Source organism: Apis florea, unplaced genomic scaffold (genome assembly GCF_048593485.1).
Source record: "Apis florea isolate Af1SG1 unplaced genomic scaffold, ASM4859348v1 contig_3811_pilon, whole genome shotgun sequence".
Taxonomy (NCBI): Eukaryota; Metazoa; Arthropoda; class Insecta; order Hymenoptera; family Apidae; genus Apis; species Apis florea.
Window position 1 is genome coordinate 583,336 of NW_028256868.1, and position 20,890 is coordinate 604,225.

Below are 20,890 nucleotides of genomic sequence, written 5' to 3' on the forward strand. Positions count from 1 at the left end.
TTTTTATCGAGTTGTATATATTTATTATTGGCCGAGATGAATAAGTTGGAATTAAAATTAATAGGATAAAATAAGATAGGGGAGAGCGCATCACGTCAATAGATAATAAGATTGTTTTTTTAAATAATACATCAGTCTTTTCATCAGAATTTCTACAATCCACTTCGAACTCCTCTTCATAGTAGATCACTTTAACGAGAAGAAGTAATTTCATTTTTTTAATTACATTTAGCCATTAAATCGAAATTATTTCGTCCCAATTTCCCAAAAAATATTAATTCTTCCATCGTGTTTCCTTCACCTCTAAAGAAAACAAAAATCCACGATCCAATAAATTTCCAAACGATAGCGCGTTGGATCACGGGCGATTTTACCGGTCGATGGAACGGCGGATCCCTCTCAGAGCGGAATCGACGCATCCGCATGGAAAACTTCCGACATTCGTAAGTAACGAGTAACGAGTGACAACTCGAACCGATCGGCCCTTCCTTCTCCTCCTCTCCCGCCTTCCTTCTTCTGCTGGGCAAGAGGAGGAGGAGGAGAGGGGGTAGGAGATAAAGAAAAAGTTTGGAAACAGGAAGGAAAAATCCCATTCGTCTCGGGGCCGGGAGTACGGAAAAATTCCAGAGATTCTAATAAAACTTTCACGGGTGCTCGAACTCGGCGAATGGAGTCCCGCCCTCCTCTTCTCCCCCCTCCCTCCTCGATAGTTAAATTCGAGATTATCAGCGACAGATAACAGGAACGAAATGAAATATACGGGTTCGTGTAGTATAACCCGGACGTGGATTCACGTCTCACGGGTTTACGGAAGGGGGGGAGGGGAGGGGGGGGGGGTGCCATCTTAGAGATGTCGAGGCTCGAATTAATTATCGCGGTTCGATTAATCAACGTCGCTTCAACGGATGCGTTTGAATGCCTCCCTGCCCTCCTCCCCCCGACATCCCCCTCGAATGACGATATCATCGAACCTAAGACGGTACACGAGTCTTGGAATATTTCCTTTTTGATTCTTCGGATCTTTAGAAAATCCGCTTTTGCCTTTTCTAATTAATAATTGAGCTGAGAATTATTATCGAAATGGTAAATAATTAATAATAAATTTGAAAGAAAAGTTAAAAAATCACGAGGTTCTCTATCTATATCCTGTGTCATTGGTTATAACCATTAAATAAAAAGCAACTATCATCTAAATCGATTCAAGATTAAAATCGTGCTAAAAAAAAAAAAAAAAGAAAAAAAAAAACCTCAAAAAATCCGGAATCTTTTCACTCGAGGAACAGAATCGACGACGGGACACAACACGTCTACACACACGCGTAACCCTTCAAATTGAAATTTCCATACGAAAGCCAGGATACAAGTTGCCGTCGACCAATCCCCTTCCTGTTGAAAAAAATAAAATAAAAAAAAAAAAAAGGAAGAAAGAAAAGGAAATATATTCGTTTCGAGAATCAGATACACCCTGGATCGGGAACAAAAGAGGAAAATAAATAAAAAAAAAAAAAAAGAAGAAAAGAAGGGGAAAAATGGAAAAGGGGAGGGGAGAAAAGCGCAGAGAGAAAGAGAGAGAGAGAGAGAGAGGCAATTACGAGTAACGGGAGGAATTACGAACGATTCGAAAAGCTTGTATACAAACAAGCGAAACGAGCTTTTCCAAGCTTACACGCGCCGCGCCCGATAACGATATCGCTCGCCAATTCGCGACGGTGGACCACCACCACCGCCACCCGCCCCCGCTACACGCCGATTTACACACCGTCGCCTGCGCCAGTTGTAAATTCGTTAATTAACTAAGGTAATTGCACCTGTAGCCCGGTAATGCATTCGCCCAGGAAGGCTTGAATGGGGGCTCGAACACGCGTCACAACGCGAGTACAATTTGAATTGAGTATAAGTAGCCGTCAGCCGCTTCGTGAATTTTCCACGTGACGAGTTTTTCGTTTTTGAATCGTTTTCGAGAGGGAAGTGGGGTGGGGTAGAGAAAGGTAGAGGGATGGATAACAAGGGTTTTTGAGCTTTTGAGCGTTGGTGTTAAATTTTTCTTTTTTTTTTCTTTTTGGAAGAATGCAGACACGTTGAAAATTATTTTCGAAGAATTCTAAACTTGACTCAATTCTAATACTTTGAAGTATTATTATTGAAAAATAATTCATTCGATGGAAAAAATACATTGATGAAACTCGTATTTTTTTAAATCCTATTTGTAAATATATCGTAATAAAAATAAAATCACCATAAACGATGCAAATAATCAATTTCACAATCGTAAAGAGGATTCATTTGTAATGCAAATAATTATATGTATATATATATATATATAAAACCACGGCAATATAACTTTTCCAATAAACAAATAAACGAACAAATTCAACGGAAAATTTAATAAACATTATAAAAATCAATAAAATCCCTCCAAATGGCCTTGAATCTTTGGCAACCGCTATTCATTTAATAATTATCCTTCCTCCCTCCTTCTAAAAAAAAAAAAAAAAAAAAAATAAATACACGATAAGACAGAGATTAAGACAGAGAGGTAAAAAGTTTTTCGCAAAAAAGCTGCTCTTCTCTACCTTTTTTGGGGGGAAAGAGAGGGGAGAGGAGAGCTCTAATTACTTCTACTTTATTCCTTAAAAGAACGGAAAAATTCCATCCCTCCGTTAAAGGGAGAATTAAATAGAATTCACGTTGAACGGTCCAAAGCGTTGCGCTTTTCCACTTATCAAGTCGACTCTCTCTCTCTCTCTCTCGTCCGACTAAACACGAAAACAGTGGTGGAGAAAAAAGTGGTACAACTGTCGAACGAATCAACGTGGCACACGACGATGTCCCAACGCGAATTAAATTACTCCACTTCGAGGAATCCCCTCCCGCCATTTCGAGTCCAATTAAACGCGAAAACTTGGGCGAGACAGATGTCTCTAACTGAATTCCACTTCTTTCTCCTCCTTTTTAAGAGGAGAAAACTCGCACGATCCTCCATCCTTTCCATCCCCTCGTTTCCTCGATCGAAAGGAAAGAAAGTGGACGAGGAAAGGAAACCGCGTGGGCCATAAAAGAAAATTTACAACGGCGGCGGGGTTAGAAGTTGGAGGAGGAGGGGAGGGGGGGAAATATCGATCGAGGCCGAAATGGTGGTGGGTCGTGAATTATTAATTAATAGAGGGAGAGCTAAGAAACGCCAAGGAGGAGGAAGTTTCGGAGGAGGAAGAACAGGGATGGGAATCGGTTTTTCGTCCCAACTTCTCGATGAAAAATAAACTCGCGGGGCGATTAATCCTCGGATTGATCGAGCCAAACTACCACCACCTCTTCCAACCTTTCCAGCCCCTATATATTGAATTCCTCGGCCTCGAATTTCCGGCCCCGAACTTTTATATAACCTCGAAATGGCGGTGGATCACGGAACGAAGCGAAAATCGGCCGAGAACCCGTCTCGTTTCAGATTCGTTAGGGTGTGCTCGAAAGCGTTTACTGGGGCGATTGTTGCATCGGGGTTAATGGGCGGTTTAGGAAACAGAGGGGTTGAAAAACCATTTTTGTTGCCTCGTGGTTGATACTGGCGAGTACTCTCTTTATATATAACTTCAAATTAAATAGACGAGATGCGCAAACGTATATATATATTCCGATATATGCGATATAAATCCATCGAATGTACAAATCTGCCTTAAATAAAATTTCCCTCAACTTTCTCATCATCTTAATTCGTCAAACTTTCCTCTCGAACCTCTCCATCATTAACACTTCCACTTTCCTTCGTTAAAGCGTTTTCAAAAGAAGAAGAAGAAGAAAAAAAATAGCGAAAATTAGAAAACTCGTCCACCCGTCCACGGATTTTCGGTTTCGAATATCGCGCATATTTGCCCTCTCGAGCTGTGGTAATGTATGCGCGCAATCCAACCCCGGCTGCTGGATGAACTGGAGACCAGAGGAAGAGAGAGGGGGGAGAGAGAGAGAGAGTTGGCTTTCCGGAAACGTACTCTATGCATACATGCATGTTCAACACCTGCGAGCCACGGTCCAGGCCCGGCCAGGATGTTAAATTACGGCATTTAAATAATTTCATTTAATCTTTCCGCGGCACCGTCGTCCCACCATCCACGTTCTTGCGATTCTCGCCCCCTTCGACGCCCGAAATATTTTCCCCGTGTAATTACGCTGACCGCCGAGATAACAGCGGCAAACGCCTTTTCCACCCTTCTGTTTTCTGTTCACATCCTGTGTTTTCCCCGTTTTCACGGGGATCAGAGCCCGATGGAACGATTCCAACGATATAGGGGATCGTTTCAAGCCATCGTCTTCTTTCTTCCTCGTGATTTTTCGAGGGATTTCGAGAGGGATGCGTCCTTTTTTTTTTCTCTCTCTCGAACGAAAGCTTTCCTTTTCTCGATCGAAGAGGTTGGGTTAATAAAGTTTGTCAAAGATATTTATATTTTTCGGTATTATTTTCGGGGAAAATTTCAAGAATTCGGGGATGATTTGAATTGAATTAATTGGAGACTCGAGAAGATGTTCAAACGATGGGATTTTACCCACCGTTTCTAATAAAGGATTCGGCAGAATTAATCTCAATTAATCCGCAAGATCGTTATTATACGTTCTCGTTTCTATCTTCATGGATCAAATTACAAAAGGAGAGGCGTTAATTAAAATTTCCTTTCTCGGCCGAAAACAAACTGTCCTCGAAGTCAACGGATCGAGAAACAACAACGACCGCATCTATACGAAAGTTTCATTTTCTCGATACACCAGCGGATGATCCCTTAATCTTTCCACAATCTTTCAAGACAGCTCGAAAAAATCGGGAGCATTTTAGGAAAATCCATCCAGGCTTTGTCTCCACTTCCTCTTCGAGGATTGCGTCGTGTTTCGAGTCAACGTTGATCCTATTCCGCCAATTCGTAAGATAAAGATAATGGACTGGTCATTTACATGTTTATTTCGCTTTTTTAATTTCGAAAAAGAGAAGCCTTTCCATCCAGAAAAATTATAGGGGGAATAATCTCGCTTTCTTCACTTCGAAATCGTTCTTCTCTTTCTTTTTTCATCCGACACCTTTTTTTTTTTGCAAAGAAAACATCGCTGCCTTCTCGTCAAAATTGATGAATTTGCCGTGGAAAAAGAAACAGGGAAGAAATAGAACAGAGTTTTTAGACCAACGTTTATTAAAGATCGAAACTTTTCGAGATACGATCGATAAACTTTCACACGATTCGTACGAAATTTCTTCCACGAGTTTCTGTATAATTTTTTTACGATTATTACAACAACGTCGACTTTTAACCGCGAATACTCGTAGAATAGCGAGAAATGCAGAGAATCCAAAAATACCTGCGCGCACGATGGACCAACGTTCGTAATATAGATCAAATACTCGAAAATCTGTTTTTCTTCTTTTTTTTTTTTTTTTTTTTTTCCTTGTTTCTTGAAAAAGGATTTATGACGCGGTCGTATGTGTCATCCCCCATGGAAAGAGAAAATCCCCGTGACACGTGTACGTTCGCGTCATTCGCAGCGACTGTGTCGAAAGGATTTCTTTTTTTTTTTTTTTTTTTAAATTTCAAAACCAATATTCCCCACCGTGAGTGGGAGTGGTACGTATAAACTTTCAATTTCAATACAAAGTCTGCTTTGATCGATGAAAAAAAAAAAAATCAGCGGGATGTTCATTCGCTCGTAAAGAGAATCGTTTCGAAAGCTTATTAGATATGTTTTGCGCACGAGTTTTATATTTCGTTTGATAAAATATAAAATTTAACGAACGGCAAGCATTGGAGGGATGTTTTATGGGAGGGGGAAAGGTGCGTGCACTGCAGCAAACACTGGTACGAAAGTAAAGTACGTGTTCTTCTGGGTCGTAAGGAAATTCAGCAATTTCGTTATTTTCCTCGGGATCCTTCCATATAACTTTCGATACAAATACGCGTCTTCTCATTTTTTTTTTTTTTCCTTCCAATAATCTTGGATATTTATTCCCCGACAAATAAATCTCGTATTTCTTTTCTTTTTTCTTGATATCACCGTCTCAACACTTTCGTAACAAGTGAATCGCGTTGAAAAATTCGTTTCATCTCCGTCATGTCGAAAATCACGTCTCTTCTCACTCCCCGTATTTTTGATTTCATCGATAACTTGGAATTTTTGACAAAATTCTTTAACGCGTTCTCTTCTTGTATGCTCGAAGAAAAAAAAACTCATCGATCAAATACATATCCCGAATTTTCGTTCGATACCGCGTGTTTTCCATTTCAATTCCTCGTTCTGGGAAAATAATATTCTTGGCTGGGAGTCGAGGAATCGAATTAGAAATTGCGTCCCGTTCAGATTCTCGAGATCATTCGGAAGCGCTCGCCTTATTTCATACGTACCGGCTACGAATATCCCCCATCCGTTCGAATATTCATTCCCCTCTATTTTATTCACTCGTCCTACTTTCGCGTTTCTTTCTTTCTTTCCTTCTTTTTTTCTTCTTCCCCCCGAAACTTTTGTTGTTGCATCTCGCCGTTGGAAAAATACTGCCTCGAACCAAGACAAGATCTTCCCCCTCTTCCATTCTTCGACCGGTGTAGCGATTAAAAAAGTCCAATTTGCAAATACTCCTCGATATTATCGTGAAAGAGCGAGATAATAATAAAAGGAATCGTTTAGATGTTATCAGTTTTTAACAGGAAACATGTTGTGGCTCTTTTAATTCTTATAATTTTAGAATCAAGAGATGAAAATGTCCGCAATAATTCGAACAACGATTCTCTTTTATCGATGAGATAAATCACCGAGTAGTAATAATATCTAAATACCTGCCGCGATATAGCTAGTTGCTTTGCCGCGTCCAACTGTAATCCCTGGATTGGGGATACGCTGGCTGAGCAGCTGTAGAGACCGCGTTAAAGACACGGCGATAAATTCAATTATTTATCCACGGAACATTGGTGAAACTAGGGGGAATTGTGGCCAGTTCTCGGTTCGTTTGTCGAGTTAGAGACATTCTTGACGTTCTGTCCTGGAACCAGACGCGTTTAGATGCGCGTATCTACTGAACCAGTACGAAATTTTATCCGGATGATTCGCGTTTGTGGCGTTACGACGCAATTCTGAAACGAAGAATGTTAATTAGAAATGGGGATAATTTATTCTGTCCAAGTTGGCCACGAAAGATTGTTTGAACTCGAAATTCTCTCAAAATTCTTCAACGTTTTCCTAATAAAATTCGTGATTTAGAAAGAAAGAAAGAAAAAAAAAAAAGATGCTTTATATCGCGCGTCGCAATTATAAAGTTTAGAAATTAAGAAACAGATCAGAAGGGGAGGAAATCCTGCGCCCCCATTTCTACGAGACGAGACGAAATGTCATACCGATGGAATCCGCGACATTAAATATTCATAACGCCACGATCACGAAGAGAATAGACGCTCTTCCACAACCGCTACCAAATGTCATAGAAATGTTAACGTTGAAAGGAAAATTTTTACTCTTCCCTGCTCTTCCTGTGGAACACACACACACACACACACAATATATATATAGCCTGTTACATTCACTCTTGACATTCCGCTCCCTATTATTTTCACTATGATGAAATCCCCAACAAATTTCAACCCGCATTATCTTTCGTGTTAAACGTTTACGTATACAGTTGAAATAAATATGAAAAAATATTTGTATCTAGTTATAGCAGGAAAACAGTATATTAAAATATTTTAGAGTAAAGATATATATTCATTTTAATAAATTCGAGGCAAAATTTAATGTAAAATTGTAAAATAAATAAAATTCTTTGAAACCAAAATATACCTTCGTCTCGATTTCTATGTTCACACGATTTTAAAAATATCTAAAAATTCGTTTTTATTTATCCGAATCCACGAGTTCGAATTTTAGATTCGATTTTCGATTCGATTATTCTACGAGTATTCTACGTATAATGGAAAGGAGATACGATTAATCTTCAGCGAGATGGCGGCACTATGGAGTCGCAGCTCGGCCAATCTTGACCTATAAATCAGGCCAACGCACATTTATACTTGTTTCGTCGAATAACAGTGGCGTGATCGTTGCCTTTTATTCGAATTTTTATGAAAAAAAAAATCTGGTTCCACCGGCATTGAAGTTTTCATAAGAGGTGCCGCTTAATAAATTTCAAAAGGTCCCTTTTACAGCCTTAATATTCAACTGCTTTGGAATGTCTCGAAAGGACGAAAAAATAAAGAGATATTCACATTTGATATGAATAAGGGTAGTGACACGAGAGCCGAACGATTGTCCCATTGTGACGAAAGAATTCTTTTGCTCCACAAACTTCTTAAAATTCCTCTTATTCTCGTGTGATAAGAATTGGACATTGTTCATTTTTGTACAAATTCTGGTAGAATGAAAGTTGTGAAAAGGGACGAATAAATAATAAAAAGGGATCTTGTTAATCGATTCTTCTTGTTGACCACAGCCACCTACCTGGGTGCCCCCCTTTTGCTCGATAAATAAAATATAACGATTCGTTATTCGTCTGTCGAGATAGATTTTCAAATCGAGTCGAAACATTTTTATTCCCCAAATTCAGAAATTTATTGCCAGTGATCGAAATTCGAATGATATTGCAAATTTTTCCCCATAAATATCAATCGCTCGTAACTACGTTTGATTTAAAAAAGATGACCGAGAAAATGTCAATTGTATATATATTACACGTGCATCGACTGCAAAATAGTGATTTGTAAAATCACTTAGTTTCATATTTTGCGAAATATATTTATAAAATTTTTCGAACAGATACTTGGTTCTTTTTATCTTTCTTTCATATAGGAAGGGAAGAAAGTATCGAAGGATCCGATCATGTTGACATTTTCCACCTGGTAAAAACGAAATGAAATCGTCGACTCGGGAACGTATGACGCGTCCTGGTGAATCACCACACGACAATATTGGAAAGGGTGAAATTACGAGGCATTACGATGTTATTTATGTGCAATTATTTTTAATTACTCCGCGACACTCGCCCACTGTTCGTTTGATTAAATGAAGGAAGTTTTATTTCTCTCTCTCTCTCTTTTTGTTCCGTCCACCGGATATTTATTGTGATATCGACGACGAGAAATAGATAAATATTTTCCTCGAATAATCGAGGAATTTCAAACACGAACCACTCTTTTCTCACGATGATTCTCTTTCAAAAAATTATAACACAGAATCCTAAATGTTCGATCTTTGTTATCCAACAAATACACTCTGTCATCTCGCGAAATACAAAGTTAAAAAAACTTCAAATGCAAAACATCGTCAAAAAAGGGAAAGAAAGAACGGGACGACAAACCAGTCGAAACCAGCACGAGGAATTTACACAGGAAATGCTTTCTTCATCCGCGATACTCGACACGTGGGTACGATTGTTGGATTCGTCAAGGTCAACTGTACACTCCACGTCGAGTGGCCATTGGGGAGGGGGGAATCGAATGAAAGGAATCCCGACCCCTTTGTGTCAGATTGCCTTCCCCAGTGCATTGTCGAACGCACGAGTCTGGGTCAAAGGGCAGCTACGTTGGCCTTGCGCGACCCTCGGCACAGGGCGAACCCTGCCTCGGCACAGATACAGAAACGACAGCGGACTCGGGCACAATGGGCCTTGGGATACCTTGTTTTCTCTCAGGAAACAAGGTCCGGCGTAACAAACGAGGGGGGAACGTGGATTCGTTCTCTATTTTAACGCGGTGTCTTCCTCGACCTCTCTCATCGAAATGAGAACAGGTTGACACTTCGAATCCCTCGAAATCGTTGATGCATTCTCGAATACGTGTGTTTCGATCGTGTATTTTAATTAGAAATAATTTCATCGAAATACACTCGAAGGAGGAGTATTTATTATCGGGGGTATATATTTTTATATCTTTGACACGATCTAATATTGTTTAATCGACAACGCTAATATCGAATAGTGTTGGTATTTTCTGTATGGTATTTCTTGGAAAAATAAATATTGAATCGTGTTGAAAAAAACTTTTTGAAGAACGAAGAGGAACGAAGAAAATTCCAAGACAACCGTTTCAATCGTAATTGAACGCGCACAAACAACAACTTTTTCACGTGGAAACGCTACACACTCGTTCGAGTTATTTGCTCCGAGACGGGAACGTTTCGAGATAAACGTCCCTCGAAATCATCGGTGTCGTTCAACACGAGAGATTCTTAATTAACTCCCTTGTACTCGTGGGATAAGCAAGATTACGCTACCCTACTCGCTCTCCTTGTAACGAGTGTGTCATTAAGTCTCTGGCGGATACGTAAAAGGGAGGGCCGGCGCAGAAATTTCATTTTCACTTCGAAATAGTCACTTGCACGGAAAAGTGCTCTTCAAGCGCAGCAACGACACGATTTTTTCATTCATCCCATTTCGAATATACTATTTGGTTTGCCTTTTCTTCCTTGACCATTACTTAGAAGATCGGAAATAATTCTATCGAACGTTTTCTTTTTTCCATCCCTTCGTGGAAATTCATTCAAAATTATCGGGCGGGAAAATAAAATTTATCTAACGAGGTGTTAACACACCGAGGTCTATCCATCACGTCTGTCCAACGATCTTATTCGAGTTCTAGGAGAATTCGTAGAAAATATATTAAAACGTCGCAATGTCTCGACTAATTTCGATTCAATTTGATTCCCATCAACACGGCCCGGCCGCTTCTTCTCCATCAATTCTTCGCCCGTCGTATTTGCCCGGTACAATATTGACTCTGCAACAAATTATACAACACCGTCTCCGTCTATCCAACCTTGTATCCCGTGGAGGGGAGGAGCCAGTGTCTGGAGACGATATTTTTCCCCGATACCGGCCTCGAGACCAAATCAAGGATACGTCGTCGTGGCGTACGGATAGACGAGGATACGATGGTATGTATGTATGTGTGTGTGTGTGTGTGTGTGTGTGTGTGTGTGTGTGATATATATCTACGAAAGGCGAGTCCGTTATTGGTTGTAAAAACGGGTCGAGGCATCTGTACGCGATATGAGACCTCGATGCACCCTAAAAATCCACTCCTGAGCCCCATCGACGACTGTAATAAGTCACACTGGCTCCCTGCCTTATCTTATATACCCGTGCTCGGTCGTATTCAACTACCATTTTTAGGCTTAGGTTTCTCTTTCGTCGTGCCACGCCACTTTTCACAATCTTTTGTTTTTTTTTTTTTTTTTTTTTTGGAAATTTGAAGCAACGTAGGAATGTTAAGTGAAGAACGCTTCTAAACGTTCATTTTTACAAAATTCCATTCGATGTTAAATCCTCGAATTCCAAGATTTCCATTGCATTGATTCATGATGATGATAATCGAAACGATTACGATCGAGATACAAAATTCTACAAAATTCTCTTCCTATTCCAATTCGAATTTTATAACACTTAAAGATTTCACATCGTGTGTTTCGTAGTATACAAGCTTCTGAGCTGTGTATATCGAGACGAGATTTATCGTGGGGAAAAGTTCGTGGCTGGAAAAATTCGAAAAATTTTCCCGAAAGAAAGGTTCTACGCGGATGGCGCCTTAACCCCTCCCTCCCCGCCCCTTTATACGGCACTGTTTCTCTTGTGGCAGCTGGCCCGCATGGCGGAACAACGCTAAACTCGAGCGATCGTATCGGGCGGCCGTTCTTATTTTTAATAAAAACTCCACGGTGTGGCGAGATTAAAAAATTCGTGCCGGCGCCACTCGATGGCCTCGTAACTTAAAATTAAGAAAATTAGGCGCCCCGCGCAAGGCGAGAGATCACGGTTCCTTCCTAAATTCCGAAACTTGTTCCCTCGCTTCGAGGGATGATAGGAATTGGATCCAGCGTGCGCTTCTCGATATTTTTCCAATCGCGTTTTTCTTTTTTTTTTTTTTTTTTTTTTTTTTGATCCATCGAGAAGAAGAAGTCGAAGAATCTTGAACGAGGTAAAATGGATATAAAATTCTATTTTCCGGAAGGGAGAGTTATTTATATATTAATTATAATTATTAGTATTATAACGAACAGTTCTTTGCTTTTATTGTTGAATTTAACTCTTTTAAATCACAAACGAAAGAGGAAAAAGATAAAATTGAAATTGAACAATTTCTCACGATTAGAAAGGCGAGAAATTTATTTGAAAAGAATCGCCAATGATCGAGTATTGGATAAATGGAAAATACTTGTGGGACGATTTAATGCGTATTTCAATCTCAAAAAAAAAAAAAAAAAGTGAGTGTTAAAACACAATAATTAATATCTCTTTTTCGTTAAACAGATAATGAAGAGAGAGAGAGAGAGAGAGAGAGAAAAGAAGAATCATAGAAAAGTCTGGAGCCACGATTTATCGCTATCGAATCTTCTTAATACGGTCCGAGCGTATCAGCTCGTCAGGGAACTTTTTCAATATTAGCCCTTGCCGTAGACAACCGGAGAAAGAGTGATTTTTAACGCGGAATCTTTCCGATATCTCATTATTCCGTCGAGTTCTCGAAAGGACGGAACGTTGGCGAACGACGAACTTGACGCAATCGATTGTGAAATCGTCGAATATTAATGGAAATTAATTCGTCCCGATTAATTTCTCTTTCTGAGCAGGCTGGTATCGGTATCGATTCGCAATTACACACCCGATTACTTTATCCGGCAACACGGAAAATTGATGGGGGATCCCTTTCGAGATCAGATCTTTCCCAAGAAATCAACGAAAATGAAAATTATTCACAGGGAGGAAATTCGATTCGATTCAATTTTCCCTTCTTCTTAAAAATCATCTTACCTGTTTTTTTCTTTTTTCCTTTCCTCTTTGCATACTCGAGCGCGTGTAAATATATTCGTTCGAATTCTTAATGCTTCGCGATTTCGCGAGTTGACACACACTGAAAATCTTCCCCCGTTAGTTGAATTACCCAAGGATTTACGTGGATTAAGGACTTACCTGAAATTCCGTCGTAGGTCCACCATTCGTCCCAACTGGCCTCGGATTCTGCAAAGCAACGAAACAAACTATTATCGAAACGTTTCTAACTCGATTACGATCTGTTTACTAAACATTGAAATAAAAATATCACGAGAAATTATCCAGATATTTGGAAGGTAACAATTGCAAAATTACGATAATTTCCCCCAATAATTTCCTAATAATATCTATATATTTTCTCGATTGAAATTATTTTCTATTCTCAGGAAATTTGATCGACAAAAATTATCGTCTCCTTCTCTTTCTCGATATCGAAACTAATTCGAGAGGAAAGATACGAGCAGATAGGTTTAACCGAGGTGTAAAAAGCGAAATATCTTTCTTGCAGGGCAGACGTGAATTAACGCGTGGTATTTGCCAGTTTCTTAGGGGCCGCATATCTTTAGAAAGTTCCGATACACACCGATGGAAAGTTTAAAGCGCTACGAGGAACATCGATCAATCGAACTTGTTGGCGTCCAGGAATCGATCGATCAATCGATTCAGCCTCGAACGAATCGAAATTGAGCGCGTTCAATGAAGTTAATTGTAACTTTCGAAGGGAGCGAGGAATATTCCTTTCGAACTATTCGATAATTCAACGCGTTTAATTTAATCCAATGACGTCATATTTAAATATCCTATCAGTGGGGATGCGAGCATGACGTGATTTTTTAAAAAAATCATACAAAATCAACCAGATAATAAAGATAAAGTTTCAAAATTTTGCACGCATAATGCTAAATGGTTGAACTCGCGATCAGTTAATATGAATGTTGCGTATAGTGAAGAAATGCCATAGCAACTTCATGCAATTACATTTGATGCGATCGAATGTTAAATAAAAAGGATTGGATCGATATTTCGGATATAATCGTGAAACATTTAATCGCGAAGAGCTAAAATGCGATAGAGGTAGATACGATTAACCTGTTAATTTGAATCTATTACATGATTAAAATTAAGAGTAGTATTATAAGAATCATTGATTAATTATTAGAATTACGTATTTTCTAACTGAGTAGAAACCAACATCAATTCGTTATGCGCTTTAAATAATTATAAATACAAACAAATCTGAAATAATTTTTAACCAATATATTATAACATCTTGTCCAATACTGTATTTCTTACAAAATGAACTAAACAGAATCCTTTAAAAAAGATACTTCGGCATTTTTATTCTTAATAATTCACGAAATCATCGCCTCGAACCTTTCTCAAACACTCGTTTGAAAAAAAGAGAAAGAAAGCGGAGCCTAGCACATTCCTCCTTCTCTTCCGAAGAAAGAAGAAGGAAAGAAAGAAAGAAAAAAAAAAAGAAGGGAAAAGAGAAGTAAAAGAGGATAAAAATTCCTGGGGAAATCTGGGAACGCGATGAGATATCGGATCGGAAACGGTAATCGTTAAATCGCTTAAAATTCAGCGAGCGAGAGTGTCTCGTCTCGGAGCACTCAACGTCCTCATAATTGAATTCTCATTCCACGAGGAACACTTTATCTTCCGCATTACCGCGTCCCTTTCCATATTCATTACTTTTTCCGCCTCGAAACAGCCGGCCGGCACCGGAGAGACCACTCGTCCTTTTTTCTTCTTTTTTTCTTCTTCCTCCTCCTCCTCCTCCTCCTCCTCCTCTCCTCTCTTCTTTTTTCCCCCATATGCAAATCATCCCGCGCTCCATCCGTGGCGAACGTTTTAATGCCCTAAGCGTATCGAACGGTTCCACGGCTCGAACAATTATTGCTAGGAACCTAGCTTTCTGTGCTCGACCCTCGTCCACACGTGTGAAATACGACGAACCTTTTTCGTACATCTATCTCTGTCTGTTTACCCTCTGTCCACAGCAACAGTGGCGAATTATTCGCAAATAGGAAAATTCTTTTCCGCTTCTTCATATACTATGAAGATTTATTTTTTTATTGTAAATGTAATATCACTATTTATGTTTCTCATATCATCTTCATCTCTTTTGTCAATTAATTTTCACCACATTAAAAGAAATGCACTGGCAACGATCTGATCTTGCTTATCAATCGTGTTGTACAACGAAGAAACGATTCTAAATGCTGAATTTTTGTAAACTCGATTGAAAATAATCATTGGAGAAACGAGAGGAGAGGAGGAGAGAAAGGTTGAGAGAACGAGAACGATTCGTCCAGAGGAAAATGGAATTACCACTAAAAAAAACCCCCCTTTTCCACTTATTTCGAACACATATACTAAGTAAGTAGTACTCTTTCCCCCCGGGTTTGTCACGGTGTCCGAGGGTCTGACCAAAGCGCGGCCCATTCCACTTCAGGTGGCCCATATTCGATTATCTGGATGCATGCCATCCAAAACCCCCGCGTTGTGCAAACTAATTGCCTCAAATTGGAAAACTTTCTCGTCTCCCCTCCCCCAATTGTCAATCTCCAACGCTTATATGTCCCATGCCCCGTGATCCTCGCCACCATCATCGCCTATTCCCCTTTCTTTGTTTCTCCGTCGAGAGATATTACATTGTTTTCCGATTAACGTTTACGAGGAGGAGGAGGAATTTCGATACGTCGAGCATCGAACCTACGACGGATGGAGAAACGTTGGAAAGCGATATTATTCAATTAGATTTGAATGGAATGTCGAAACCAGGATATCAAGAAAGTAAGAAATCTTGCAAAAATATTTTCCAACGGTAAGAAATTTCCAAGAGTTTTGTTTTGTGTTCTCCAGCGATCGAAAATAATAAGAAATCGCCTTTTACCATCGCGTTTCACGGAATAAGGAAGGGCTCGTCTATGAACATTTCCGGCCGATGGTTGACGCGTGCAAAGGGGGAAGAAGTCGAACGGGGGAACAGTGATTTTCCGTTTCTCTTTAATTTCGCCCTTTTTACTTGTATTTTCACGAAACCCATTTCCTCGTTTCCCAGTCCAAGTCTCGAAAGTATTTTTTTTTTTTTCTTTTCTTTTTGCGCGCGCACCAAGAATGTTTTCATTTGCCTTTCTTTTTTTTTTTTTTTTTTTTTTAATTGTTTTTTATCGCATTGTTAAAGCGAATTCTTGGACGTTCAATTTTTTCGCGATTTTATTTCAAAAGGGGAAACAAGTTTAATTTCAGGTGGAATTAATTTCTTCTCCACACTAACGTGTGTGTAAGTATTGCAAAAAAAGAAAAAAAAAAAGAAAAAGAAAAAAAGGTTAATCCATGCGATATCACGATACAATATGGATTTGTACAATATGGTGGTGCAGTTGCGATGTGGATTAATACTTCGAGGAATTCGAAGTCGATAGATCGATTATTATTATCGACATAATAAATCTGCAAAAATCACTTCAACGGAGCGATCTATTTTTAGAACTACAGTTTTACAAACTACAAATTAAATAGAAACAAAAAGTTCGAAATCCATCCATTTTTATAGAATTTACACTGGTACTGGTATCGAACAAAGAAAAATAATCTCGACGATATTTTGAAAAAAACTAGTAGAATAATACTAGTAATTCAATATATAATAGTTGAAAGTAAATTCAATATTTTCAAAAAAAAAAAAAAAAAAACGATATCTGTTTGCGAACAATAAAAAAAAAAATGCACAAAATGCATTGTACGAACAGAAAAAAAAAAACGAATTCACTATTCGTCCTTATATGTTTTCGAACAAAAATCTTCAACGATAAATTGGAAAATAGTGAACTGCAGCCAGCAGTCGACAAACACCAATTCCTGTATTTCCATCGCTCGTTTCCTAGTTCCTTCAACAGCCATCATCCTCCAATTTTCAGCAACTGAAAATCCACGACTGCATCGACTCCATCGAAAGGAAACGTAAATACGCTTAAAAGCTACTCGAACGATCTCGTCTCCAGCCTGCAAAGCGGGTTAATCGCGTGCCCTAAGGCCGAAGAACGAGATTTCTATTCTCTGCATTTTTACTTGCACCCGATTCGCGTGCCGATTTCTTTCGATTATCGAATAAGCGGTACGATAAGTAACGATCCTACAATTATAACCCTCGTCGAGGGTTATTGTTGATTTCAAAAAAAAAAAAAAAAATACATATATATATAAATATTCGAAAGAATTAAAATCAAGAACTCGATTCTTTCGATCAGAATCCGATTTTTAATCGATACTTTTATTCAATTCACGTATAGGAATTTTTTCTAAAAGTATCGTATCTTTGGAGATGTCGATCCAGAGAACAGTTTCCCTTTATTCACGTATTAATTGAAACGAATCCATATACCTATATATATTATTCAACCTCGCAAAAAAATATAAAAAAAATCCACAATCTATTTGCAAGAAATTCGTAAGAAAAAAGAAATACACTTACACCACGGTATTCCGTTTAAACGTTCGATTATCAAAAACTGGATCGACTAACACTTCGTCAAATTTATTCATTAAGAGGAAATATCGGGCGAAAAAATATGGAAATCCAGCCGCAACTGGATCGATTAATTATTTCACCCGGTCGAGAAATTGGAGGATCGAGCAGGAAGTTCGAGAGGCGGAAACACGCAAACCAACGCATCCAACCTCGTAACTAGAGGTTTCGTATCGAGCCCCTGGTGGCTCGTGCGTTCCATCGCGTGACTTTTCCACGTTTTAACCGCGGAATCGTCGAGGCAGCTCCACCTTGTGTTTCATCAATACCGCCAATGATAATAACGTATCTGGGATAATTATGGAATACGGTTCCTCCAACGGTTCATCGAGGGATCGATGAAATCTCTGGTTGGAAATATCCGGGAAAACTTGCCTTCCCTGCGCCTGGCCTTGCACAGCGAAACGAGGATACTTTTATGAGGATGATCCCTCGGAGAATGCGTGGAACACGATGGATGTGGGTCAATGCCACGACAAACAGAATTGCGATCAATGTGAATAAAATCAAAAGTTTCAGACTTTCAGGAGGAAATTGTTCGCGTGGAAAAATTTTAGGATAGAAACGAAAAGGATGAGAAAGAGAGAGTAATAACGCAGGAGGTCGGAATTTCACTCGAAACCGCAAAACAAAATTCATCGAAATAATTATTGGACAAAAATTTCGAAGATTATCGTACAAACGAAATATTCGATTAATTTAGAAAAAAAATTCAACTTACATTCCACCCTACATCACCGCATTAAAGAAAATATAAACGAGCTCGGAATATTCGCCAAAATTTCACCCCAATTTAAATTCATCCGCATCGCTGTTCAAACATTCCTTCACAAAAAAAAAAAACAAGAAAAAGAAAAAGAAAAAGAAAAATCGAAAGAGAATCTCTCCAGAATTTAATTGCAAGTTCCCCTCGAAACCATCCTCGTTAACTCACCACCTGCATCCACCTTCATAAACGCGCCCCTGTTGACGCATTTAAATATTTCTTTCTCGGCCGGTTATTCATTTCCCTGGCGGCTAGGATCAACCTGGACTTTGGTTGTTTAATTACGATAGTTGGGCGCGTGTTAACACGAAAAATGAAGAGAGAAAAATGAGGGTGAATAGCGTGAATCCTCGCGTCTTCACGGTCTCCACCCGTGTAATATGATTTCCCTCTCTCTCTCTCTCTCTCTCTCTCTCCACGCGCTTCTCCTTTTTTCGCGTTTCCTCGCTTAAACGCGAACGCCTGTGAATGGACGAAGCTGACCCGACACCGCCACTTGACGCGCTCTTTGCCGGTCAAAAGCGGAAACGTAATCAACGGGAAGCTCGCACACGTTGCCTCGTGTGGATATCTCGTGCGAAATTCGCCGAGAGCCGGTTGGATTTTTATTTTTCTTTTTCCATTTTCCGGCTAGAAAATTTGCTTCTTGTTTTTGTTTCGAGGGGGTTTGGAGAATTTGATTAATTTTTGGACGCGAATAACGTAATTGGATAATTGGAACTCGTGAAAATTTGGACGAAATTTTGCACACGATATCTTGAGTTGCTTAAGAGGATGGAGGGTTTTTGCGGGAAAGAATGGAAGAGAGACGACGATCTTGCCAAAATTCTATACTTCGCTTCCGTTTTCTTCGTTTAACCTATTTTTCCATCCCCTAAAAAAATATTAAAAAGAAAGAATTAGACAGACACGTCTATCCATCGATTTCCATAAACACCACTTATTCCAAAACTACAAGATCTTTCAATATAGATAAAATCCTTCCGATCCTTTCTTCGATACGAAGAGGAACAAATAAACGGAGGGAATAAAAATTCTTTATCCACCAACGACATTAATACAGAGTTAGAAGGAGGAACGCACAGCTGGCATACCACCACCCCGCCGTCACAGCGAAAAAAATGAATATAATTTCGGGACAAGCTACTCGTATATATTACCCCCGGCAATATCCTGAGAGAGAGTTTTCTTAATCTGGACTTTACCTTTACCCGTGTAGCGAATATGAATTAAAGTGTCCGCCAGTGTCCACAACGGTTGAGCCCCTTTTTATACGCTCGTCGTTACAAGAGGAAAGAGGGTTTAGAGAGAAAGATCACGGGGACGTAATATAATTTCCTTTTTTTCCCCTCTTCAACAAAAGACGATACCGCGGGGATACTTCGAGGATAACGTCGGTTAACACGCGAAAAAAGGAGGGAGAAGAGTGGAGGGGGGTGTAGCCAACACTGAATTAAACCGCTTCTTTCGTTCGCGCCAGCTTCCTTCCTTCCTTCCTTCGTTCCTTCGTTCGCGCTATCCGAAACAGAATTAATCCGAGAAGCGCGAGCATTGTGTAATGCATTATCCTTTTAATTGCCGTCTTAGCGCGGCAACTTATATCTCGGCCTTTGTACGTTTTAATATTTTCCATTTTCCAGCTCGCTCTCTTCAGAGCTGTTTATCAGAGCTTTCTGGTATTTTGCATTTTTATTATTCCCTTTTCTTTTTTTTTTTTCTTCTTGAGAATGTATACGGATGAATTTTCTCGGGCAAATTTATTGCCCGCGTTTTTAAAAAGAGAAGATTGTAATTATTTGTTCGGAACAGCCGAGGAAAAGTTTCGAATCTCTGGATAGGAAAAAAGGTTCAAAGGAAATATCACCGTTCATCTTTAATCCAGTCTTGTCATTTTGGACCGGAGAGGATGAAAAATCTACGATCACAATTTAAACAAAAGTCAATCCATTCTAAATTGTTAATATTGTCTTTAAAAATTTGACTCACGCTCAAGAATAAGAACCCCAACCCGTGATTTCTACTCTTTCGCAAAATCGAAATTATCACTCTCGGGTAATTTTCTCCCTAAATTTCATTCCACGATCGAGAAACAAATTCCGTTCCAAGAATAATCTTCCAACCGTTTTGGAATGGAAAATTATCGAAACCTCGTCCCAAATCCACTTTCGCCGCTCGAAATCGAAATCGAAAGTGCGCTCGCTCATCGTTCACACCGTTTTCACCCAATCGGTAAATTGTCATGCTTGTTACGTGAGCAATCGGTGGAAACCTCGTCGTTATCCCCGCAGGACGCCCACCCCTCCATCGAAATCCTTATCGGCGATACGCGGCACATGTAAACGGCGGCCGGAGGGGAGGGGGAATGATTTTCTACCGAGTTTTCAATAATTCATGGTACGCGAGGGCAGGGAAGGCAGGCCGAGGTGTTGGATTATTGGGGCAGAAGGGGATCGAAGAGGATACGAGGGAGCCGATGGTTCACCGTTTAATAATTCGCCGGATCGAAGGGTCGCCTAACGATCCGTGGTTAAAAAGCACGGCGACGAGGCTGCTTTGGAAAAATTTAATGAAACAAAGTTTCGCGCAATTCCTTTTTTTTTTTTTTCATTGATTATTTATTTTCTCGATTTCGTTTGGAGAATTTTTATCGTTTGTTTTTCAACGCATATTTTATTATTCAACTTATTTTTATTTGGAAGATATTGATAAAAAATATAGATAGAAAATATTATTGTTTTGGGAAGGGGGACGATATTTTTCACTGTATCTTGAAAAATCGAAATTAACCAAAAATATAAATAAATTGCATAATTTA

At 39.3% G+C, this 20,890-nt stretch overlaps 1 protein-coding gene across 2 annotated transcripts in view; it reads right to left on the reverse strand.

The window, feature by feature from the left end:
• Positions 1-20,890, reverse strand: part of CARPA (Carbonic anhydrase-related protein A) — a 174,196-nt gene that overhangs the window by 70,651 nt on the left and 82,655 nt on the right. For both annotated transcript variants that reach the window (XM_086917109.1, XM_086917108.1), the window contains exon 2: positions 12,914-12,961. In XM_086917109.1, coding sequence (XP_086773235.1) covers positions 12,914-12,961 — 48 coding nt within the window. The remainder of the gene's footprint in view (positions 1-12,913; positions 12,962-20,890) is intronic.